Consider the following 27,228-nt stretch of genomic DNA (forward strand, 5'->3'; position numbering starts at 1 on the left):
ATCTTTCCCACGGTTTACTGCATCAGGAAAATTTACTACTTTGTATGACTGAATTAGAATCGACCCCTACAACAATGAGAAATAAAGAGATTAAAAAAACTCATGACTGGATGGTACAAAGTACAAATGTGCATGACTGATCATGGAGTGGAGGGGGGGGGGGGGGCTGTTACAAGAAAGCAATATATGAAAGAGAGAAGGGAGAAAAACAAGACCGTTGCTAATAAACAGTAATCAACTTCACCAAAATAAGGCGTCCTGTGTCCACAATAATGTCTGAGTTTAAACAACACTTTAGGAATGGCATAGGTATTGGTTGAGGTGAGCATTCAGCTTTCCAACATTTTGCAAGTTATTTAGAAACCACTCTCTGAAATGTTAAAGAGCATACGGGAATGGTAAGTTTATTCGATGAAAATCGGTTTAGAAATGACTGAGATATCTTTAAAAACAAGGTAAAAGAGATCAATCCTAATAAAAGTTGTGGCCTGTTGCATTTCACAAAGATCATTTTGTGTGGATATCTCAGCTATTTCAAGACTATCTTTATCAAATTAACTTTGTATGTCACCAAGAATTCATGTTCGCTCATATTTCATTTTATAAGAGGTTTCTCATTATCTCAAAAACTCTATCAGGGCAATTACCCCCCCCCCCCCCCCCACCCCCACTAAAAAAATTAGAAAATTAAACAAAATACTGGTCAGTGATGAGGTTTGAGTAAAGATTAGGGTTAGGGTTAGGTTTAGGTTTAGAGTTTGGGTTAGGGTTAGGATTAGATTCAGGATTAGGATTAGGGTTAGGGTCAGGGGTGGGGTCGAGGGTATTTGCCCAGGGGTAATTGCCCTCTAGAGACCCTTACAAACACACACAAACACAAGAGGGAACCTGCAGCCCCATCAAAACCAAAAGAGTACCATTCCTTTAATAGCCATAAAACCCATTATCTGGAGCAGTAGACTCTGAGTCTACTTGCATAACACTCATATTTGCTCAACATTGATAGACGTCGCCCATAAACTGGACACCTGCACAAAGATTCGCCATAATTTCTTTGCAATTAAGGCTTTTCACATTCATTTCTCCTTCTTCGAAGGTTAATGGTTATTTCCTTGGCAACAGTGTGTTTGGGTTTGCAGCAAAACATTATGCAATCTTCTCTTATTTTTTCAGGAAACTTTCATACAGTTTGTAGAAGTTTGCTTATATATCCTCTTCTTTTTTTTCTATTTTACTATACTTCCACAGTAGCATCTGTATTTCCACGGTGATATAATACAAGATGTTTTAATGGAAGTCATTTGATGTACCTACTTGTTTTCCCTCACAAAATTGTGTGAGGAGAATACATTATGAAATGTACAAAATGAAAGGTTTGGAGTGCAAGTTTAATAACAATCCAATCAAAAGGAAAGTTCATTGACACTTATTGCTGTTGTCATCAGTTTTATTTGCTTGCATGTTTGCTTTTAATTAATGTTTGTGGAATTACCAAGTTTGTTCGACATTTCTAATTGTTTGTTTGTTTGTTTGTTTGTTGTTTGTTCGTTCGTTTGTTAGTTTGTTTGTTTGCATGTTTTTTGGTTTGTATCTGGTTATCTTACCTGATGAAGACCGGATAACATCAGTGGCCATGGCAGGACCAAGCTTGCCGGAGGAATACATTGAGGGTGGCTGGGATAAGACTAGTCCGCTCTCTCACCGTTTCCATGGCGACGGGCAGTCTAATGGGAGGCTGTAAACCTGAGTGTGTGAATGAAAATAAAAAAAGATATATAAATTAGAAAAATACCTTATACCTGTGTTGGGAGCTTGTACTTTGTATAAAAGTTTAAGAGACAGAAAGATAAATAGAAGAAGGAGAGAGAAAGAGAGATATTGATAGATAGAAAGTATAGCAAAGAGGAATAGATAGAACTGGAAAAAGTATAACCCCTCACTCCCCCCCCCCCCATCAGACTTGCAAACTTTCTGAGCCACAACCTGACTACAGAAGGTGGAAGGAAATCAGTCAGTATTCAAGCATATACATGTATTGTGTTTGCATTCAGAAGAAACATTAGAGTTGACACCAAATGATAGAGTACAATGTAACTTTCACTGGAGTCATTTTTGCTGTACATATTTTAATTCCTATTTAGATCATGATGATGTGAATGCTTTAGAGGGCATTAAAGCCTGAAGGGTTCCCTCCTGTGAAAAACAGAAATCTTTGCTTCGAACAATTTGTCACTGCACGAGTCCAGGGTGAAAGTTTTATCTGGCATGCCTTCCCAGGACCAGGGTAGGTAATGGGATACAGCCAGAAATATGCCAGGAATTTGGAGAATTTTGTAATACACATGTACCCAGCACACATTTGTACATTGCTGATGGCAACAGATATACAATACTCTCGAAGAAATGGGAGTCATACACACCATTCTGCAAAAGGAACTTTCACAACATATCTACCCCTTTAAGAGTTAAAATATGATTTGTTTTTTTTTTTTGTTTTTTTTTTTTTGTTTTTTGGGGGGGTGGTATTTTTACTGGACATTTTTGAGGTGCATTAAATGGGAGCAATTAATGAAATAGGTGATTTCAGTATTGGTTCAACGTCCAGTCTACAGTTAGACAGCAGAACATGTCAATCACCTGCAGATTTAATCTTTTCAGGATCCTTTAATACGTTCTTTGAAATACCACCCTGTTTTGACTAAAAAGCAGTGAATGCTAACATAAGTAGTTCATAATCATACCATTGTGTGAGAGATTAATTTAACAAGCTGGCAAGAAACTATATTGGTATTATGGTACAGTATTGCTTATTATTCATTGTCACATGTTTTGTAATTTCTGAGGGAAAAAAAGTATTTTCATGAACCCTGTCCTATTTAACATACATGTACATATAAATACGATTTATAGGTAACATTGCTAATTATATGTAACATTGTAAATTTTGTCAGTAGATCTATCAAGAGTTACTTAGTCACGGTGTATATGTAGGGGTTCCATGATTTATATCACTCAGAGGGGCAGATTGGGGTGAAAAGGGATGATTAGGATAGAACTTTGTAGATGAAACTTCGTAGACAGACAGATGCACTAAACAGTCTTTACAGTTAAGGGACTTGGAAAGTATGCCATAACCAAGAAGGCAAAATATGAAATTGATATAATCAATTAAGAAATGATAAAGAGAAATTCATCGCAATGAATGATAAAGACAAATTCATCGCAAGAAATAATCATAAGTTGCAAGTGTTTCAGAAAAAATGGTGTCTCTTTAGACACCTTTTTTCTTGATGTATATTGTATTGAATTCGAAAAAAAGTATGATGTTATTTGAAATATGTTGTAATACGTGTACAGATGAAAGACAATAATAAATATCCCAGTGAGGGGAAAAAAATAATTAAAAAAAAATTAAGAAATGTTACAAATGTCAACTAAATAGTTTAAAAATCATACCAAACTCGGGAGAAGAGAACTTTTCGTACAGTGTATCAGAGGAAATACACACATACACACACAAAATCTATCAATCTGAACAAAATACAGACAATTCATAATTATATAGTAGTAAGTGTGAACCTGTTCAAATGTAGACGGTCCCTATTATAATAAGCTAGCTATACATGTAGAACTTTGCATGTACTCTACTGGTAGGCCGATGTATACAATGCATTAATTTTAACTACCACTATCTATATGGGTCCTATCTGTCTAACAATCTGCCAATTACTATGTCAATTACATGTACAAACATACATATTAACATGCAAACATTTTTGTCTAGATCTGCAATACAAATTTCAGATGAGTTTATCTACATTGTGTATAACAATGAGTCATATACATGGTAGTGATACAGAGACAAGGTACTTATCTCAATATTTATCACCAGCTATATAGTTAGATCTACACCTCACATACTCACTCCATTCAGGAATCTGGTCAAAGTACAGATAGGGGTGAGTGAGTCTGCACCAGATTCAAACTGGGACTACAATAAGTAAATTGATTTGTATAACAATTAACATGCCATAAGGTCTGTGTTTGGGAATAAACATGCGTGGATTGTATGGAAAGAGCAGAATCTTTTGTTATTCAGGGACGCCTTAATATGACTGTGCACATGTGTGCACGTGTGTTGAAAGGGCTCTTGTGTGTATGTGTGTGTGTGTGTGTGTGTGTGTGTGTGTGATGGAGCATGCAAGAGTGTGTGTATATTGATTCTGAATGAATGGAACTGTTGGAGATAGGTTTACAATTCAAAGGGAAAGGGGATGGGCTATTTTGATGTGTGTAGGGTGTACAATCTGTACACAAACATGTACAATGTACTGCAAGTTTCAAAACAAAAGGTTTGAATAGACCAGCGGGACACACAGTGTCTTGTAAATAAATTGATAATATCACTGCTGAAGTGTGTTTACAGAGAGATGGTAATTAGGCACATTTGCTCCTTCATGTGAAAACAGAGGACAATTTAAATGTTATTCAATGCAAAATATGAAGAGTTTGTTCGCAAAAACCGATAAGTCCATATTTTCCAAATGAAGATATTTGCGATTAAAGGTCAAGAAAAATAAAGAGAATAATAAGGAAATTTTGCTTCTTTTGACCATAACTTCAAAAATATACCTTTATTTGTAGTGAGCAACATATCATTTAAAAGGTATTATTTTGTACTTTATGACAGAGACAGTACTTCAAAATCTTTAAAAATGGACATATCGGTTTTTGCGAACAAACTCTAGCTTCACAATAGTGCAAAGAATAATTTTCAAACTCAAATTTGATAAGCAATCTCAGCTGATAAACAGTATTTCAAATGGTATCCTGTACATGTCTACGGAAGAAATCTGCTATCACAAAAGCTGGTTTGCATAGCAGTGGTGTAAAAATGCATTATTAGCAAATTGCGATGCGACACCAGGAAAATTATTTCCTGATGATGTACTGTAAACTTACTATCTCCCAATGAATTCTCTCTTTCCATTACACAACAGTTACGTTCAGACGACAAGCCGTAACCTCGAGGTTAGGAAACCTCGAGGGTAAGCTTGTAAATGATAGGGAACATGTAAGGGCTTTTTACACTTGTAAATTTTTGCTTAGCCCCGGACCAACGGTGGGGCTAAGGGGGGGCCTTAGCCCCACCGTTGGCACGGGACTATCCTTAGCCCACTTTCTGTTTACACTTGTTTTTGCCAAAGTGGGCTAGCCCCACCGATAGTACGGTACTATCTGGCCCTGCAAAATAGCAGGGGTTAGCACCGCAATTGCGGTGCCAAGCAAGTGAGTGTAAACAGAACGAAAAAATGATCCTGGGCTAAGCGACGGAGACGAAGTCCGACCCTCACTGACCAATCAGAAACGAGGTAATCAAGTGCTGCCGGTGCGTGCGTGTACGTGTACAGTACACAGCGTAATTATGAATATTCATGTGGTTTGGAAAGTCCGGGGCTAAGAAATACGAGTGTAAAAAGGTCAGTTTTCTCCTTAGCCCCGGACAAGAGATAGTACGGGACTAATTGGCGAGTGTAAAAAGCTGAAAAAATTGGTACGGGACTAACGATAGTCCTGGGTCAGAGAAAGTCCGGGGTTAAGAAACACAAGTGTAAAAAGCCCTTTAGGCGCACTCGTAGTTAGCTAACCTCCAGGTTAGCTCGATGTTTAGAGCTACGAGATATCTTATGGTTAGCGCCTGAACCAGCTCTAACCACGAGCCGCGGGGGGTCCCCACTCGTGGTTAAGCACCGTGTGGACACAAAAATCAACGCACTCAAAGGGGCAGGAGTTTAACCTCGAGGTTTCCTAAGCTCATCCTGTGGACGTACATCGAAGTTGGGGGGCAAGAGCTTAACCTCGAGGTTTCCAGACCTTGAGGTTAGGGCTTGCTGTCTGAACGTAACTAATGCTACGAATGTACAATACACTCTACATGTACACAAACCTTCTTTTTTCTCCTCTTTTTATTCTTCTCCCTATCATGTAGGCCTGTAATCTTTCTAACATCTTTTCCTCTTTTTGTCTCCTTATCCTTCTTGTCACTTTGCAATACTTCAGATCTGGTCAAAAGTCAGTTTATAGGGTGGAATTCATACTGATATTAATTCCCAGGCAAGATGCAAATCTGGGGCCCGTTTCATAAAACTTGTCATCAGTGACAATTGCAACATAATTTCTATGACAACTTTGCTCTCAGCCAATCGGATCGATGCACGGATTTCAGTAGCTTGTCACATCTACGACAGCTTGTCACTGATGACAAGTTTTATGAAATGCCCCCCACCCCCCCCCCCCCCCCCCCCCCCCGATTTGGATCGCGATGAAAGTCCTGAGAATTTGGCCAACATCTAGACATATAAAAATCCAATTAACACAGAGCAATCTTTTTCTTCCTCTTTTCCACTATATATATTTTTTCCTTCTCTCTCTCTCCTCTCTCTCCCTCTCTCTCTCTTTCTTTGCACAAAGTATTTCTGAAATGTAGACACTTTTCAAGGACATTATTTGGGGGGAATTTCCTGGTAAGTCCCTGCATGAAGAAGTTATCAGAAAGCATTTGATAAGCTACAATGTACTTACGTAAGTGGATAAATCTGTGTCCATGGTCACATCAACATACTACGGCCAATCAATGTCCAGCCAATGTAGACAAAAGGTAAATATGTGTGTCTTCTCCAGGTCTGGCTATCGGTAATTGACCTGATATTTGCCATAGATCAAGCTGTAGTGATTATTGTTCAAAGGTAATGTGTTCCTTTTAGTCTTACTTCCAGAACATAGGGAATATTGCAATCATCACACAGCCGTCTAACAGATACAGGACCAAAATACAACACTGTACATTGTACGAAGGGGACTGGCCCACTCAACACAATTTCTCCTGGTATATTTTCTATTCAAAAATGAAAACAGAATGAAGCAAAACATAGTGGGTGCTGTGACAGTCTACATGTAAAAATCAGTCAAAAATCAAGGATTAGTTAGCACCAGTACCGGTTTAAAGGGATTGTATAGTTTTGGTCGAGACCTAATGTCAGGATTATAAAATTTTTGTGTGTGTATGAGATAATGAGAAACCTCTTGAATATGAAATATGAAAGAGCACCTAATTTCAAGAAGGATTCAATGTTTATTTGATCATGAAAATTGGGTCTTGACATGGCTGAGATATAAAAACAAGATGATCCCAATAAAAATAACAGGCCAAGACTTTTAGTATCTCTTTGTTTTACCTTGTTTTTAAATTTTTCAGTCATTTCAAAACTGATTTTCATCAAATACACTTTTGATTCTCCTTAGAATTGTATGCTCTTAACATTTCATAGAGAGGTTTCTAAATATCTCGGTAAACATTACAAGCTGAATCCTCAACTCAACCAGGACTGTACAGTCCCTTTAACTTTGAAATATTTCTCTCTGAATATCATGTCACTCTGAACGACTACAATTTTGCAAGTGCCCACTGTAGATCTACTTTAGCCTCTAGGATACATCATATTTGTATTATACTGTATAGTCTATTTTTCCTCTGTGGCCTACTATTTTCTTTTTTCATTAATTTTCCCCTGAAAACACACAAATCCCTCATGAGATTGCAATGTGTATCTGTTCAACTTTCAAAGAGTTATCATGAATGTGCAGCAAAATTAATTTCTAGGACGTAATTCAGGATTTCAACCATCTTGAGGCACCTGAAAGTTCTCTGTTGCAAAGTTTGTGTACATGTAACTGTACATTTATCAGTATGGTAATAAGGTAATGAGTTTAATAATCTGATTTAATTCAAAATGCCTATCTAGGTACATCATTGTGAAGTGACTTGATTTGGTAGACAATAGAGTAATAATTCTCAAAGTTTGTATTTAAACTGCTTTTTACATTGACAAAAAGGACAACGACTCCATGGAGTTTATTACACACACTAACATACACACACACATTGTATGCATACAATTAATGTATAATGTGTATGTCCCCACATTGATATTTTGCTCACATTAGAAATAAGATTTAGATTCGTATGCACAAATACAAGATATATCGATGATGAATACAAATTAAAGGGATTGTATAGTTGTGGTCGAGACCTAATGTCAAAATAATACCATTTTTTTGTGTATGATATGAGATAATGACAAACCTCTTATTAATATGAAATATGAAAGAGCATCTAATTTCAAGAAAGATTCAATGTTTATTTGATCATGAAAATTGGATCTAGACATGGCTGAGATATAAAAAAAAAGAAGATCCCAATGAAAATAACAGGCAAAGACTTTTAGTATCTCTTTGTTTTACCTTGTTTTTAGATATTTCAGTCATTTTCAAAACTGATTTTCATCAATATACTTTTGATTCTCCTTAGAATTGTATGCTCTTTAACGTTTCATAGAGAGGTTTCTAAATATCTCGGTAAACATTACAAGCTGAATCCTCAACTCAACCAGGACTGTACAGTCCCTTTAACTTTGAAATATTTCTCTCTGAATATCATGTCACTCTGAACGACTACAATTTTGCAAGTGCACACTGTAGATCTACTTTAGCCTAGGATACATCATATTTGTATTATACTGTAGTCTATTTTTCCTCTGTGGCCTACTATTTTCTTTTTTCATTCATTTTCCCCTAAAAACACACAAATCCCTACTGAGATTACAATGTGTACATCTGTTCAACTTTCAAAGAGTTATCATGAATGCACAGCAAAATCAATTTCTAGGACTTAATTCAGGATTTCAACCATCTTGAGGCACCTGAAAGTTCTCTGTCGCAAAGTACATATCGTGTACATTATCAGTATGGTAACAAAGTAATCTGATTTACATTGTAATTCAAATGTTAATCTAGGTACATCATTGTAAAGTGACTTGATTTGGTAGACAATAGAGCACTAAATCTCAAATTTTGTATTTAATTGCTTTTGACATTCAAAGAAGACGACTTCATGGAATTTATTACACACACTAACACACACACACACACACACACACACACACACACACATTGTATGCATACAATTAATGTACATGTATGTGTACACATGTCCCCACATTGATATCTTGCTCACATTGGAAATAAGATTTAGATCCGTATGCATAATATAAAATATATCGATGATGAATACCAGTATTTTCACAGGATCTTTTTCTTGAGTTGCACACTGTATCTGGTTGATAACTTTCTGCAGCTAACAGATAAATAAAGAGAGCTAGTACACGTATACTATTAAATGTGTATTACCCATTCAACCAAGTTTACAGTACCTTGTATACGTAACAGATGAAATTATACAAGGAAGAAAATCTATCAGTCACACACGATTCAATTCCACCCTTACCAAATTACCAGCAACATCTCTTGCTTCAACAAGGGCCCAAGTTACATCGTACAGTACTTGTATCCAAGGGATAATACTTTCAGTCATGCATATTAAACAGTGTACGCAGGCAGCCCAGCATACAATAATAACTCACCATGCAGCCAATATTTTTGTCCAAATGAGCAATCCACGTTGATCAATACACGTCCGAATCACTGCACCGTGATAAACACTGCAATTGTGAACACGCAACCTCTCCAAAAATGAATGCTCCAATAGTCAAGATATCATTCTCACTGCAGCTGCTATACAGCTCCGCTTTCTTTGCACACAAAAGCATACATATATTGCAGTCCCTGTAATATTTCTATCTCCACTTCATATACACACATGTGCATGTAGTATATTCCGCAGAGGGAAGATGGCATCTTCAGTATATTCACAGCTACCAATAAATTCAACTGTGGTCTATTAACGAAAGCTCTAGCAGATGATTCTGCAGCTTACATTTGTAAGTTGCCGCTTCTCCATTTAATATGCGCACGCTCTCCAACGCGCATACACACAGACACACACACGTACGGACAGACAAAGAGATTGCACGGCACATACATAGAGTGCATGATTGACGGCTCGTTACTGATGCATGCCAGGATGATGCCAGTGTCCCCAGCAAGAGCAGCTGGGGTTGGGATGGGGGATGGGGAGAAGTGGGGGGAAGGGGGGGGGGGGAGCAGAGAACGCTATGGGGAATATGATATGAATATTGAATGAGCTGACCAGCTGGGCTAGTCTTGTTTTTCAGACCCAAAGATGGATTGACTGTCAAATGGTTGTGTTGTTTTTGTTATAGTATACATTGTAAGTACCAGTACATTGTACTAAATATCGAGAGCATTCAGCACATCCTACACTGTACGTGTACATCACACAGCATTTTGGTTTTTTATATTGTTATAGTGAAGAAATCACACCTCACAAAGAAGCAGGATGTACAATAACTTTATATTTGTAATCGTAGCTCTGGACAAACCTTTCTCAAAATACATGTAGGCCTATGGATCTATCATTTAATTACAGAACAAGGGTAGGCATATTTCATTCCAGCACATCAGGTTCTTTGTTATTGAATCATTAGCGGGCATAAATATAGTAAAGTATGCTTTATGCTGCTACAGGCTCCACAATACTGGAGACGTGTACTGTAATTCATAATTCCCTCATTACCTGAGACTCGAACATCCACACATTAAATCTACAATGTAGTTCTGTACTTATAAGTGAATGTATATCTAGGCCTACACATACTCAATGGTCTAAATGTACAGTGATGCACAGTATGATACAAAGTTTCATAAAGAAAATATTCAGTATGGTCCATTGATTGGTTTTAATCCTACAGAATGCTTTAAAATATTCCTTGATACAGATTTCATTGAAATTTTTTTAAATGTAAAAAAAAAAAAATGCACATTCTAGCACTAATAGCAACTCATTTACAAGCCTAGATGCACATGCCAAGCAAAAACAGAAAGAAAAAAAAAAGAAGTCAGAGAAAAAGCCACTCAATGATGTACACTTTAAAAACTAAATGATGCACAAAGTTCTGCTAATCAATTCATACACCGAGAAGGCACAACTTTTCAACCAAAAAAGAGGGAAAAAATATAAAATTATGAAACAAAAAGAAAAATATTCATAATGACATTTCCACTTTTACACTGTTCATTTAAAGGAACATACATTGTACATGTCACCTAATTATTCTCTTGAGAAAAATCTGCACTACCTACAACTGTAGAATCCACACAATGACTGCTTTTGTACACTCAGCCCTACACTGTACTCAGTACAGATCAAAGAGAAAGGTTTCTTCTAACAGAAAGATACAGTATATTCAGTTACTAATAATTAATCCCTGCAAGAGTCAGGGATAATCAAAAGTGACAGTTGAATGTAAATGTTGATCTCAATATCGTTCAGCTCTTAATTTTTTAATCATCACGAATGCATGTGCACTTAGCACAGTCAACCCACAAAAAGCTTCATTACCGCAACGTAGTACCACCGAAGGTCTCCGATTATTTCTAGTACACAGTGTACTGTATCTGTTCTCTCATCATCACCATCAAACGCTGGTGGCTTAATCAATACAGTTGCATGTAAATTGCCTCATTAACATTCATACATTCACACGCACCCAATCAATTACTCAGTACTGAAAAACTGTAGCCTTCCCCTATTGGAATACCATGTACTTTTTCTTGAATGTTTTCCATTGCTACTAACCCATGCATTTATATGTAATTTGTGTGAACTCACAATCTCTGTGTGCGTGTGTCTGTATGTCTGAATATAGACAACATGAGCAATGTATATATACGATGCAAAGCATTAAAAGACTGATGCAGATTTAACAATGAACTATAGAGAAACATGTTCAACAATTTAAGTCCCAGACTACAAAATGAAAACCACACCCATTTAAATAATACAGAGATCAAGGATGAAATAAACTGGTACATTGTAGCTTATCCCCCCCCCCCCCTTCCCCTTTCCTTTTTCACAATGAATGGGTATGCATTAAATATTTGACATATTGAGGTTGCAGAAATAAAATAAAACCAATGACATTAGATGAAGTAAGATGGGGACTGATACAGACAAAAAGGATTTGTGTGTGTGTGTGTATGTGTGTGTGACCAAGTGCAGCTCCGTACTCATAAATTTAGCCATGAAATTCACTTAATATTGAGACTAAGAAAACAAAATTCCCAGGGAAAAAAACAACAACAACAACAAAATCCTTTCGAAAAGTCCCTCATGTGGATACACAATTTCTCCACAAAGGATCTCCCATAGTGTATGTGGGAACACACAGATTCCAGACCAACAATCTTGACCTTGATATCTCTCACACTAAGGCAGTAACATACTTCCCAAACTTAAAGATTAGAAAACAGTCAACCTTGCCGAAGTCAAATCAATCTGGATTGAAGAAACAGCTTCGGCTTTGAGAAAATTTTACACTAGGACTGATTAAAATCAATAGGATATTGAGAAGAGGACATGAAAAGATCTTCAACTTCGGCTTTCATTCAACTTAGCTGTCAAGTCGACTTAAGCAAGGTTTTGACTGTATCATCCCCATACAATGTAGTGCACAAATTATGAAAGACAGCTTGTCATTATTTAAAGCAAAGCTATAATGGACAGGGGTATACTTGTAGTTACTAAACTTAACTTTTGAAAATAGCACTTGAGTCATACATGATCATTAAAATGCCCTACATTTGTAGGTATGCTCAAGGAGAATTCATTTGTCATGCTTGAAAAAAAAATAAATAAATAAAAGCTCTGCACTTTAGACTATAATTCTCCTGGCTCCATCAAAACTATTAATAACCCATTGGAGACTAGTATGTGAGCCCTTAATTTGAGCAGGTGTCCATGGAAAATGTGTGTTTAGGCAACATCAGTTCATCCTCAAGGGGTTAATCTAAATGGACAGGTACATGTACAATGTCATGTACATGTCTTTCTTTTGAATTGTTTTCTAGTTAAAACTAGAAATGTCGCTACAGCGACTGGTTATACCCCCGTCAAACAACATTTCATAAGCTTTGGTCAAAACAACATTTGATAAGCTTTGGTCAAAAAACTGAGGAAGTAGTTAAATCCGCAAGATCTTTCCTTGATCTTCTGCCATTAATATGCCGTTACCATGGCAACGTACTTTCGGGTACTGTCGAGAAATGCGTCTTGCACATCTACAACCAAAGGCACACGTCTGTACCAAGTTTCATGGAAATTGGGCAAAAACTGAGGAAGTAGTTTGCAACACAAAATTTTCCATCATTTTGGCTCATAATATGTGAGCTGTTACCATGGCAACATACTTTTTGTCACTGTCAAGAAATGTGTCATGCTGACCTATATCCTAAGACATACATTCAATATGAATTCCATGAGAATTGGAAGAACACTGATGAAGCAGTTTTGCCATGAAGCATTTTGCCCTATATTTTACCAATAACATGCCGTTACCATGGCAACGCACTTTTTGCCACTGCGGAAATATGTGTCTTGCACATTAACATATTCAGATGAACATCTGTACCTAATTTCATAAAAATTGATCAAAAACTGTGGGAGGAGTTCGCGACGCAAGATTTGTACCCATTTTTGCCCATAATATGCCGTTACCATGGCAACGTACTTTTGGGTACTGTCAAAAAATACATCTTGCACATCTACAACCCAAGGCACACATCTGTGCCAAGTTTTATGGGAATCGGTTGAAAACTGAGGAAGTAGTTCGCGACGCAAGATTTGTACCCATTTTTGCCCATAATATGCCGTTACCATGGCAACGTACTTTTGGGTACTGTCAAAAAATACGTCTTGCACATCTACAACCCAAGGCACACATCTGTGCCAAGTTTTATGGGAATCGGTTGAAAACTGAGGAAGTAGTTCGCGACGCAAGATTTGTACCCATTTTTGCCCATAATATGCCGTTACCATGGCAACGTACTTTTGGGTACTGTCAAAAAATACGTCTTGCACATCTACAACCCAAGGCACACATCTGTGCCAAGTTTTATGGGAATCGGTTGAAAACTGAGGAAGTAGTTCGCGACGCAAGATTTGCAACGGACCGACCGCCCGACCGACCGCCCGACCGCCCGACCGCCCGACCGCCCGACCGACCGTCCGCTGATTCCTATATACCCCCTTCAAACTTCGTTTGGCGGGGGTATAAAGAAATTCATTATTTCAATAGGTCAGAAAATGGATTTAAAGGACAAGTTCATTAGTTGACCTTCATAGACATGTGGGTTGAGTGAATGCAGCAATAATAGTAGAAGACATCAGTGAGAGTTTGAGGAAAATCGGACAATCCTTTCAAAAGTTATGAATTTTTGAAGTTTCTGCTCAGTCACTGCTGCATGAAAAGACTAATATAGCTTGTGATGTCACATGAGTACGACATAAAGAAAGATAAAGAAAAGGGCAAGTCCAAGCTATTTTGCACCAGTAACGCGTGGGACATCACAAGAAGATTTAGCCCTATATTGCACTGTTAAGTTTGAAACGTCATATGTTGGGTTGCTTTTGACAGCTAGTAGGTGTCTTTGTTCAAAACAATAGAAATAATGAGAATCACGCGTTCAGTATTTAATTTATGCAATTTTATTCTCCAGTAATGCGTGGGACCACAAAAATTGTACTAGTTCTTCTTTTACTTTTATCTCAATTATTGTGAAAATACTTGGTAAACTATAAAATCATTACAAACATCTTTTTCTACAACAATAACTGTACCTGAAACAAAACATTTCAGAAATAATCATGAAACTGTTTTCTCTCAAGGTCAATTATAGAAAGATAGGTATAGTAACACGTGGGACAAGTAACGCGTGGGACATTTTTGTCACTATGAATATTGTGATGTGAATTGCACATTTGCTCAGAGAAACTTTAATATGGGGTACTAATTATCTAAATAGATGTATTTCCAATAAATTCTTGCAAATTCAAATGATTTAGACCCACCAGAACAATAGATATAATAAAAACTATGAAATGTCTGTGTTATCCTTTATTTTTTGACATTTGACTTTGAATGTGACCTTGAAAATAGCATGTAATGATCTTCTGTGAATTATTTATCCAAAGTGGAACTTTTTACCAAATTTCAAGTCAGAATTTAGAAAATTACAAAAAATCCCTCAATAATGTACACATTTCCCATAGAAGACTAAGATTTAGTACACTTCCATTGACTTGTACACAAATCGTCCCACGCGTTACTAAAATGTCCCACGCGTTACTAAATTTAATTGAAAATTGCAAGTATGTGATTTATCAGACTAACTTTTTATCTCTTGGATATGATTAGGTCCATTGTGAATTTGGTCTTTTGAAAGTTTCAAGTCAATTAAATCATTAACTTTTATGCAAATGAGAAATAATGACCTAAAAAAGTAACGCGTGGGACATGCTAATTTTGGCCCATCCCTCATTTGCATATTCAATCAGTTGAGAAACTGAAAATCACAGTCATGATAACTTGTTAGTCAGACTTAAGGTTACCATACTTATTTTCATAAAAACTTGTAAAAATTAAAAGATATATTTTAAAATGCACAATTTTTGAATGTCCCACGCGTTACTCTAAATTTTAATTTATGCAGATTAATTAATTTATTGCTGGTTATGCAGAAGGATTTTTACTTTTTCTTTTTGAAATTCATGTATTTTAACTTTTTAGCTTTAAAATGATACCAAGTTTATGTAGATTGACCCATTTTGAATTTTCAGTCTTGTGTGATCAAATAGCTTGGACTTGCCCAAAAATCAACATATTTCCATTTTTCTCGCATGACAAAAGAACACTCGACTTCTCTCTTTCAGAAGGCAGGGGGAATAACATTACCCTTGATATAGATACATCAGTAATAAGTCAAAGAAATTTGCACTTTATTAAAAAAGTAAAGTTTTGTGAAATTCTCTTTATATTTTCCTTAGGCCTATATCGTTGCACGCATGTGACATCGTACACTGTAGTAGTCTTCTCATCCAGCAGTGTCTGCACAGACACTTAAAAAATTCAGAACTTTTGAACGGATTGTCCGGTTTTCCTCAAACTTTCACTGATGTGTTCTACTAATATTGCTGCATTCTCTCAATCCTTACGTGTATGTATATAAAGGTGGACTTGTCCTTTAAAAGCATGAACTTACCAAAGAGTTGAAAGGATTTGAGCTAGACACAGGGAGACGTCATACAAGCATTACCGAACGAAACACAGAGGACTCACAGGATGCTGGGAGAGGTTTTACACTGGAAGGTGATGGCAAACTTTGGTGATCAACATCGATTTCCTTGTTGGACACCCGAATGACAAAGACTCGGCAAAATCCTTCAGCCCGAACAGAAATTCTTGGTATGGATTGTGGGAGCACTTCAGGAGTTCAAAAATCCATTTCATCAATAACAATCTGAAACACTACAAAATCAAACTGCTGTTAAGTTCAGTCAACAGATAAACACAAAAATGTGTATTTCACTGCTTAATACAGAGAGAAGAAAATCTACAGTTGAATGCAAAGCTGTCCAAGGACTATATGGTGCGTGGCAGAGTTAGCTGCCTCAATTTGAGGGATTTCAGGGCACACACGATTTCCTGGTTACTGAAATGTGCACTATTTAAACAAAGAGCTGAGGAACCTGGGGAATTGAACAGGAAGTACACAATATTATGCATCTAACTGAAGTCCTGGTCTTATCAAATGACCACAGAAGATATTTAAGCAAATGGATTGTCCATCTATATTACTCAGGAATACACCATACAATAGTATTTAGCAGGTCTCACCATCCCAACAGATAAAGGTTTAAGTCTAAAAACAAAGAGTAAAATCTTACAAGAACAGTGTAAAGCTTGATCAACATTGGGAGAAAAATAAAAGAAGCTATGACAATTAGTGTTGTGTGAAGATACACTGATTTTCACAACAATTCTTGAATACTGAGTAGTCAATATTCACCTGTTGAGGACGGTTTGATTTTGCTACAATGACATTCATGCATTTCCGCTGGACACCTTGCACAAACTCTTTGTATACTCGGGACTACTGAATTGGCAATGTTACATACTATCTCCTCAAAATTTGTCATGCAGTATATAATGAAAAACAACAACAACAACATTAGATTTCATTCTTTTTATCAATATGCAATTAAACCCCACTCTGAAATAGAGTCTAGAGACATCTGACTGATCATTATTTTGAAGTCATTCAACCTGGAATAACATTAATGATTGAGACTTTTGATAATTTAGTTTTCACACTTGGTGATACAGGAAATACATTCTTCAATCCAGCTATATTCTGTAGCATAATGTGTACAAAGGCCTACATACAGAGCAATGGCAGAGTCACAAATTGCTTGAACTGTACATCAATCCAGTCTTTGTGACATACAAGTAGGCCCTACAACATGTACATTATTTAGTAACCACTTTTTTTCTTGAGAAACACTCTAATTTATGTACCACTACTTGGAGACACATGGAAATGTTATCAGTTAGAAATATGTACGCATACAATGTGTATATGTAAAATACATTGTACATAATGACTACATGTACTTACTGGACACTGCAAAAGTTGAATATCCCCGTAAGGTACGCTGCAGTTTGAATGACTACACGGAGAAAAGACCACCTTTGGGGGGTCGAGAGACAAGGCATCAATAAAGAACCATCTTGAACTCTGCTAGTGTGGTCTTGAACTCCACAAGTATACTAGGAGGATGAAAGATAAGCAACCAAAGATCTGCAAGGCTAGAGGACAATAAAATGTGTGTTTACTATGCAAATGAGGTAAACAGGGGACAAGTTTGTTGACTTCAAATGTATTCACAGATATTGTGTGCCAGTAGAGATGTAATTCACTGAACAAACAGTGATCACTGCTCTTGCCAATATTTTTCTCTTGTTCATTTTTAAGATGTTTACACTTGAATCCATTTCCCCACTCTGAACCCTACCCCCTACCACATACACACACACACACACACACACACACACACACACACACATTCTCTCTCTCTCTCTCTCTCTCTCTCCCTCTCTCTCTGTGGTTCTATCTATCTATCTATCTATCTATCTATCTACCTATGTGTCTAAGACTATCTATAAAATCTAACCACCCATCTATCTAGATCTATAAATCCATGAAGGTTCTATCTACTGACTCTACAATGTTTGGTCGTCTGGTGAAAAGCATCAGATTTCTCATTCTATCTATTGATCTGTCTTTCTATACTTGAACTACCATGTATCTAACTACCTTCCAGACATCTATCGATCGGATCTATCTATCTACATTGTGTTGATCAATCAATCTATAACTCTATTCGATCTGTGTATTATTATTGTGCATATCTATTTACAAGTATAATGAAGAATCTACAATACAATGTACAAATCTATACTTAGATATCTCATCATGTGCACTACAGTATACTTTAGATCTATGATGGGTCCTAGAAATTCTACATTTAATTAGCAGGTATCTCATTCTTGAATAAAATCTCCTCCTTGTTCTAGCTACCACCTAATTCATCACTTCACATAATTCCTGCCTGCTGGTACAATGTCACATCATGTGATTTACAGAAATCATTCAGAATCAATTACCACTAAATTTAAAATACTGTGTGACTGCTGACCTATTGATAAAAATCCACTTGTCTGCAAGTTTATCATCCCATGGGGGGGGGGGGGGGAGGATGTCAACCCCCCCCCCCCCCCCTCAAAAAAAAATCAAGGATAACATACAATACCTGCCAAATTTGGACAATTTTACAAAGCAGCTCAATAAGTTAAAAAAAATATATATATATATATTATATGAATCTATATAACCAAGTCTATATATAATATAAGGCCAATACCATGGCAATTACACAGACTGTATGAAACGAAAATGTAGTTGCAGAGCTGTGATTTCAAAACTTGTTTAAATGTTTCAGAATATCAGACAATTTTAATAAACTTTCCAAGATTGCTGAGCTCATGGCATTCACTCCGAAGTGAAACCAAAGTTCACTTTTAGCACATTCATCTAATACTTAGCACTTCTGTTGAATGTGTCTCTGTGTTTGGAATTGATTCAACATCATTTTTACAGTTATGCAAATATTTGCACACGTCCAAGAAATTAAATGCATTGGAATTTGGCTGACAATTTTTCAGAAATGAACTCAGTTTCACCTTCGAGTAGAGACTGCTGGGGGGGGGGGGGGGAATAAATTCATGAAATACTTACAAGAAAGCGACGTACACCATATAAACTAATATTCCAGCTTTTCCCCTTTCTGTGAGCCTTCAAGTGCCTTCCTTGAACAGGTTCAAATCACGTCAGAATCAAATCAGTTTCCAAAGATCGGTAGACCTCATTAAATGTCACAGTCTAAATTGACCAGAGCGATGCTTCAAAGTTGCATCCTTCTACAAGCTTTCTAGATCACAAAGGCCTTTCCGAATTAAGACACTGGTAGACACTTCACAATCTTTGAGCCATTGACAACCGCAGTTTTCCATGCAGCAGGTGTTCAGATGCAGAATGGGGGAGTGTGGACAGGGACACTGGCTCACCAACAGCTTTGAACTTGCCCCTAGCTCTTGGGGGCTATTCACACATTTGAACAAAACGCTCTCTTTTCTCACACCCCCTTCCTCCCCCCCCCCCCCCCCTCCATCTCTCTCTCTCTCTCTCTCTCTCTCTCTCTCTCTCTTTCTTTCAATAGCCATTTACTGCATGACCTCCTTTTGTCTCCCTCTATGGTAGCATCATGAGGACAGGAAGTAGATAGCTAGAAGGGGTTTGAACAAAGGAGGTTCAGCTAATGGGAGATAATACGGGGGATTAAATCCCTCAATTGCTAATCTCTCCTTGGCTATATACTGCACTATTGCATACAAGGGAGTAGATTTTGTAGCTACTTGTTATCATGGTCTTACCTAGTCTGTACACACTGAACATTGAGTCAAACTCCGTTGAAGAAGAAAGGTTTTATGTGGAAAAATTACAAAGACAGAAGGCTCTTTTTCCTTATCAAAAATAGACCTTGATTTACAATGATAACAGGTTCATTTAAGCACTGTTGTCTTCTAAGTTTAAGTCCTCAGAGACTTTATCATCCCTATCATCCATGAATCATTAACATGTTTGGGTGCATTAAACCATTAAAGTACTAGTTACTAGAAATCTTGGGTCTTGAAAGTCAAAACATTATCTCGAGGGAATTCCAATATTTAGGTGATCCGAGTATCCTCTCGGATCACCTTCTGTATCTGTACGGATTCTTTGTTCTTCTTCTTCTTCTTCTTCTTTCTTTATTTCTGGACAAAAGTTGTGTATCTCTACGTACTCAGAAAGTACTCAGAGTATCAACTTCAAACTCATACCATGTATGTATCATGTCCCAAAGACGACAAATCTAATGTATCATTGTGATTGGTCGAACGTGACGTCACTATGACGTCATTATATGAAAACACATTCTCAATCATATCTCATTAATGGAATAGAGTTTTTCAATGAAATTTACGTCACATATATTTCAACTGATGCGCATTCTACTCATGTTCTCAAAATTCACATTTTCTCTTGAAACGTGCGCGTACGTGCGCGTTGAAATATTTGTATGCTCAAATCGAGCTCAAATTTTTTTTACACACGTTTCAGACCATTTGGAGCATTTTTTGAAAAATTGAAAAAATTGGACGGACGCGTACGCGCGCGCGCATATACGCACGCACAGCTCATATGCAATAGAAATTTCCACTTTTTTTACACAGATCAGATGCCTGAAATGTCAAGGAATATTTCTACCAAGTTTCAAGTCAATCCGACTCAATATGACGTCATACGGGCCCGTCAAAGTTGAAATTCCGCGCGCGCGTCAATGGCGATATACAGTGCAACAATGCCAAAAAACCGCCAATTTTAAATCAGATATTACTCGTCAGGACAGACGGTGACCTCCCATTTTCTTTTTATATTCTGAAAGCTGATGAGTTGTACATGTCATTTCATGGGTTGGCGATGCTGAAAAAATGATTAAAAGATATCAAATTTCTTAATAAAATAAAAAAGGAAATTTTCAAAATGACGTCATCAAGTTTCAAGTTCACTCGAGCGTATCGCACTAATCCTTTGCCAATTTTCACCCAGATTTCAGTATGATGTAGCTTATTCTATACTCTTTCATTAATGTAATAACAACATTTTGATTGGATGACGGCATCACCTCATAAAAATGGATTGAAAGTAATCTTGTCAAATTTGACCAGTTTACGTGTTATCTCTATGGGAGTGCAGTTTTTCTGGAAATGAAAATTGACATGACGGTCTTTATCGAGCACTAGCTCCCTTATGCTTCGGTGAATTTCTCCCAGATTTTAATATGTTGTAGCTGAGACTTTGGGCTATTGTAATGTGCAATTCGTTTCTTCATACGACGTTGGCATCATGTCAAAAAACTTGGTTGAAATTAAAGCTTATCTTCGATGTTTTATGATATTTTTTTCTGAAACTTTCTTTGCAATAACTCAAGAAAAGCAGCCTTTATCACCCCCATATTTTGCACATGTTTAGTTCATGTCACGTACATTATTTCATAAAATAACAACTACTTGATCAGACCATCTTGGGTAGGTAAATTAGGGTCAAAGGTCACAAATTGTTCATCCTGTATCTTGGTGAATACATGTCCTGTCTTTCCCATATTTTGCACGGGCAAAGGGCATGTTACAATAATCACTTCACTAAATAACCACTTTTTGCTCAGATGCCATCTTGGGTGTGCAAAGTGGGGTCAAAGGTCAAATAAACTTCAGTCTGTATCTTCGTTAGTGGATACGGAATTCGGTACCAAAGATGGCAAGTCTGACTTCCTTTTCTAAATGAGAATCCAAACATCACACGGCCAATGTCTCCTCGACACAAATGAAACCGGTATGGTCATGCCTATTGGGATCAGGACTCAAATCATTGATTTTCGAAGAGATCGGATCACCTAATTTGTCAGTGTTGACAAATTCCGGTTCTAGTTTTTTTTTTTTTTTTTTTTGCTCAGACTTTTAAATAAAAGCATATTGAAGGGATCAACATTCTGCTTACGTACTTTAATGTGTTATTTCTAATGAAGCATAAAATCAAGATCAATCATAGGACTTGTTCAGTCTTAAAGGGATGGTACAGTATTGGTGGAGATGAGAATTCGGCTTTTAACTTTTTCCAAGATACCAAGAAAACACTTATGAAATAGTATAGAGCATACCATTTTAAGAGGAATTCAAAGTTTGTTTGATGAAAATCGGGTGTGGAATGACTGAAACATCCAAAAACAAAGTAAAACAAAGGGATCGTAAAAAAAAAGGTGGGTCCCACACTTTACTAGAATCGCTCTGTTTTGGATCTCAGCCATTTCAAAACCAATTTTCGTCAAATAAACGTTGAATTCCACATCTGGAATTACATGCTCTTTCATATTTCATTTAACAAAGAGGTTTCTCATTATCTCACCAGAAAATGTAAGAAACCTGAAATTAGGTCTCAACCCAAACTATATGAACCCTATAACAGGATTTATTAGATAGCTCGATCTTGTAAAATATGGTAATTGAGTGCATGTTCAATAGTCAATCAGGTAAGATGAAAAGTTATAATTTCCATTGTTTCAATAATAGTTGTGCTTTTCTTAAGCAGAAAAGAACTACAAGATAATTCCTTGTCACAAAATACAGTATTACACCTTGATTCAACACTAAAATACTCATGAGTTGTGAAATCAATTTCAAGAATCTAAGTATACACAGTGTATCAAAATAGGCCAAAACAGGATTAAAACAAAACAATTTATATTTCTCATTGTATAACTACCTAGAAGAAGCAAAGGGAAATATTTGGTGTATAACATTCTTTGTATCTTGAAGAGCCTGACACTAAATCAGATTGTATTGACTGAACTGAGATTACTAGGTATAAATACAGTTATAATGAACGTACAGAACTGCCTCTTCCAAACCTTCAATTGTGCAATCAATGGATCTATGGTGTCTCGGTATCAATATAATTGTAATGATTCAATCAAACGCTCTGCATTCCACGAGGCATGAGTGTTTGGTTTTCAAGTGCCTGCAGAGAAACACCTGCCATGCCTGCCCTGCACCACCATCATGGAGTCATAAATAGGTTTCCATGGTAACTGGATGCAAGTAGCTCATTCAAAATGGAATACGGCCCACCGTGCCTCTGATAATGGAGTGTGTTATAAATGTGTACTTGCAGCAAAAGAGAAGGAAAAAAAATCAAGAGTACTTTCACTTGTTGTGAGTTTCTTTGAAATGTAATACATGATATGCAAAAAGAATCCAGGTGATACCAAAATCATGAATGTACCTTTTTTTTCTTTTTTTGGAATTTTCCCTGATAGTTTTATCGAAAGTTGTGGTTTGCTAAGATATTACAGCACTGGGTCTGTATACATCCTCTGCACCAAGTGTATCTTCCTATCCCTGTTAACACCGCAGCGCACCAGTGCTCGCAGTGCGCTGCATAGTTGCATGCTGTTTCTGAGCGACAATCCACCGATTCCTCGAGAGGGAACGACAGACCTACTGGAAGGAGCTCATCAAGTTACAGTATGACTATTACTTTACACAGATGTACAAAGTCATAACCAAATGCATTATAGTATCAAATCGTTCAGTGTTAAAGGCATAATTTACCATTTGCAGTTGAAGCAAAAACCCAGCATTAGTGCTTCAAAATAGTTATAAAATGTGAGTTAGGGATAGAAACAACCAATGTAAAAATTTGAATTAGTATATTCAATGTCAAGTATTGTTGGATACACAAAATGTGAACAATAGATATAATAAAAATGTTTCCAGACTAAACCGTCTACAGTTACGATTTAATGAGAAAAGTAGTGATATCTCCTTCATAGTTAAGGTTTTATTGCAAAAATGTTATATGGTGGGATTTTTTTATACAACTGACCTACAAATATGCATCAAAAGTGATATCTTGAACATTTTTAAAATCACTGCTCCCAAAGGAAACAGGACCTTAAAGAGTACAAAACTACCTATAAAAAAAAAGCATGTTTTTTCTCGAGCAGTCATCACGTAGCAGTAGACGTCTGCTGCGTTGCTACTAAAGTTCTATACGTACTGTGTACCGGCACTAGCTATCTCGGCATCATATAAAACCAACATGTACTATACTAACTATACACAGCCCAGTCGCTGTCGCACGGCGTCTGGTCGGGATAGCAGTACTAGTAGTACGTACCCTAGGTGCTGTCTTGTGCATACTATGTACAAACGATAGCTAGGGTATAAGGTGTGTGTGTCAGTCCGGGAAACCCGCTCATGAGGACCGCCCCCGCGTACAAGGATGGTCCCTCCTCATGAGGACCTCCCCCTCCCCGCCGCCCGCTTACCGTTTGGGCGCTTTCTCTGGAATCATCCCGCGACGCGACGTACGTCGCATCACATCACGCATCCAGCACATACCAGACTGGTATGTGCTGGATGCGTGATGTGATGCGACGTACGTCGCGTCGCGGGATGATTCCAGAAAAAGCGCCCAAACGGCGGAATCGTGGGCGGAATTGACGAAGAAAGTGAACTCGTCATACCTACAAAGTGATTATTTTGCTAACAAACTGGAGTATGTCATCTACCCACCTACTCTATCAGTGTGGAATAGTAATTTGGAATATATGGACAAGATCAGGTTAGTACTGATTTAATTTTTCTCGTTACGAATTTGTGTAAAAAGATGTCAGACTTCAGCTTCACGAGGCTGATTCGTGCGCGGAGAGGTGAGAGCCGCAGAAAAAAGCATCGAAAATATTTAGTCGGATCAGGCCGCTAGGTGCGGCAGTCTTGCATTGTGCGAACGCGCTGGCGCCCGTGTTTTGATGGGCGCTCTGCATTGGTTGATTAAAACTCGATTTTTGAGAAAAAAAAAACAGACAGGATTTTTTCTTCTTTTCATCATGGATAGTGGACATGTGTGTGTAACAAAAAATCACCGTGCAAAGTTGCGACAATTTGTACGTCAGATGTGAGATGAATAAGAAGTGAATGGGGGGCCTCATGAGGCGTTCCCCGGGGGGCCTCATGAGGCGGGGGGGAGGTCCTCATGAGGAGGGACCATCCTCGTACGCGGGGGCGGTCCTCATGAGCGGGTTTCCCGGACTGGTGTAGAATATGGATGGATCGGAGAAAATGTATCATTTTGATCCGTGTGCGCACAAATGTGCTAGCCCTAGCTACAGCAAGTGTAATACTTTCTGCGCATTTTAGGGTAGAAGTAGAACTTTTATCGAGATGCTAGTCACAGCTCAGCAGGTAGCACAGTTTCTGTTTCCTTCGATCATCTTTTCTTCTTCCCATTTACTTCAGTCCTGAAGATTATTGCATACAGGACAAGGAGCTATGCCCATGATTCTAAATATCTCGGCTCCGTCATGATAATGATGATGCGTATGCCGGTGATGTCATTGTCAATATCAAAAATCTTAAATGCTATCTCATCAATATCATCACATCAGCGTATATTCACGATATTGATATTGCTGTCATTCAATTCTTTATCATGAACTCATTTCTTTTAGTGGGATACAGCCACACTCGTGGATGCGTGTGTACATGCCACACACACGGAGAAGCTCCATCGTGTTCCCCGCTACGCAATAAAGCCCCCCGTGAGTGCAACATGTACACACACGTCCACACACGTGTGGTTGTATACACTTCCTAAATAAATTGTCACAACAGAACTTGACTCCAGTGTACTGATGCATTGTCATTATTTGGCATACTCGTGAAATAGGCCCCACCACTGCGTGTCCATACAAATACTACGGGGCAAGTCCAAGATAATGTCCCCTCAGATGCTCAAAATTCATCTTGATCTAATCAAAAAGTTATTGATATCATGTTGTAGCCAAAGAGTTAAATCATATATTTCCAGCAAAGAAAATATTGAATTATGCAAATTTATGCAAGAAATATGGCCTTAATTTGCATAAATTAAAAACAAACCTTACGTATGGGACAAATTAAAAATATTCATCTAAAATCAGTTGAATTTGTCCTTGACCTAGTTCCTTTATGGACATGACCCCTGTATGAGCTAGTATAATTTCCAATTGGTAAGACAAGGTCAGCACATTAATTATGCAAATTATGCACTTTCCCAGAACGAAGTGTCCCATACGTAAGGATTTGAGTATGTTTTTTTAAGTTTTTTCTAAAGATTTCTAACATTGACCAATCAAACTTTAGGAAGTTCTAATTTATTAATTTTGACTCCAGATTAGCAAAACTAAATGTCAAAATTTAATTAGTCCTTCATCTTATAACTAATTAAAGTTTGCTTACGTATGGGACAAATGCCTTACGTATGGGACATTACATGCAAAGTGAATGGGAAAACCGCCTTTTGACATGGAAGCTATATGTCCTTACATTTGTTTGGTTAATGGTTATCTTTGCACCTAATCTGAAGGATATGTCTAAATATCTGCCTCTCCTACTCAGTTGACCTCAGGGAAAGTGTAAGAACAGCATTATTGAGTCATTCTATGATTAAGAAAGGAAAATAAAGAATATTCATTTATACATGTATTTTATTATTTTCATTGCAGGCTGTGCAGCTGGCCTTCAATTAACATTCCTCCTTTTAACATATTGATATTGGACATTTTCTTAATTCAGTTATCATTTTCAACTTTACCTCTCTACAAAATGACTTTGTCCAAGAGAATGGGATTCTCTGAGTGTCATTTTTATAGGTGCAGTACACTGTTCAGGTTGTACTACAGGCTGTACAGCCTCAAAAAGGAAATTAAAACAATTGTGCTTGTGGTGCTCATCAATGACAACATTACCGATCTTACTGAAAAGAAAAATTAATTGAGGTGACAGCAGGTAGCTTTGTCATTACTAGAGTTGATAGCAAAGGAAAAACCCTACGAGAATACTTTTTATTTTGATATGATGTTTAATATTTCAACTGCACACCCTCAGAATATGCCATGACTTATCAAGGTCATGAACATGATTTCTGAAAATCCTGTAAAATGAAGACTTTTGTAGTTTACATTGCCATGAACCACAATATCAATACTGGTTCTGTGGTTGGAGTGCTAAAAACACAAATTACACAAACAAATAGGGAATTCAATTTTCTTTTTTATTTTGTGTTTGAAGAGACAGATGTGCTCTGAGACACCTTCATCAACTCATACTTACTTTGTAGACGGTCCCCACATCTACACAATTATCAACATGCATTCCA

At 37.2% G+C, this 27,228-nt stretch overlaps 1 protein-coding gene across 1 annotated transcript in view; it reads right to left on the reverse strand.

The window, feature by feature from the left end:
• Positions 1 to 27,228, reverse strand: part of LOC139728745 (uncharacterized) — a 55,746-nt gene that overhangs the window by 26,412 nt on the left and 2,106 nt on the right. The window contains exon 2 of the mRNA XM_071639685.1: positions 1,605 to 1,743. Coding sequence (XP_071495786.1) covers positions 1,605 to 1,665 — 61 coding nt within the window. The 5' untranslated portion in view covers positions 1,666 to 1,743. The remainder of the gene's footprint in view (positions 1 to 1,604; positions 1,744 to 27,228) is intronic.

Source organism: Diadema antillarum, unplaced genomic scaffold, assembly GCF_040938485.1.
Source record: "Diadema antillarum isolate AM-2024a unplaced genomic scaffold, OU_Dant_1.0 seq00000195_RagTag, whole genome shotgun sequence".
Taxonomy (NCBI): Eukaryota; Metazoa; Echinodermata; class Echinoidea; order Diadematoida; family Diadematidae; genus Diadema; species Diadema antillarum.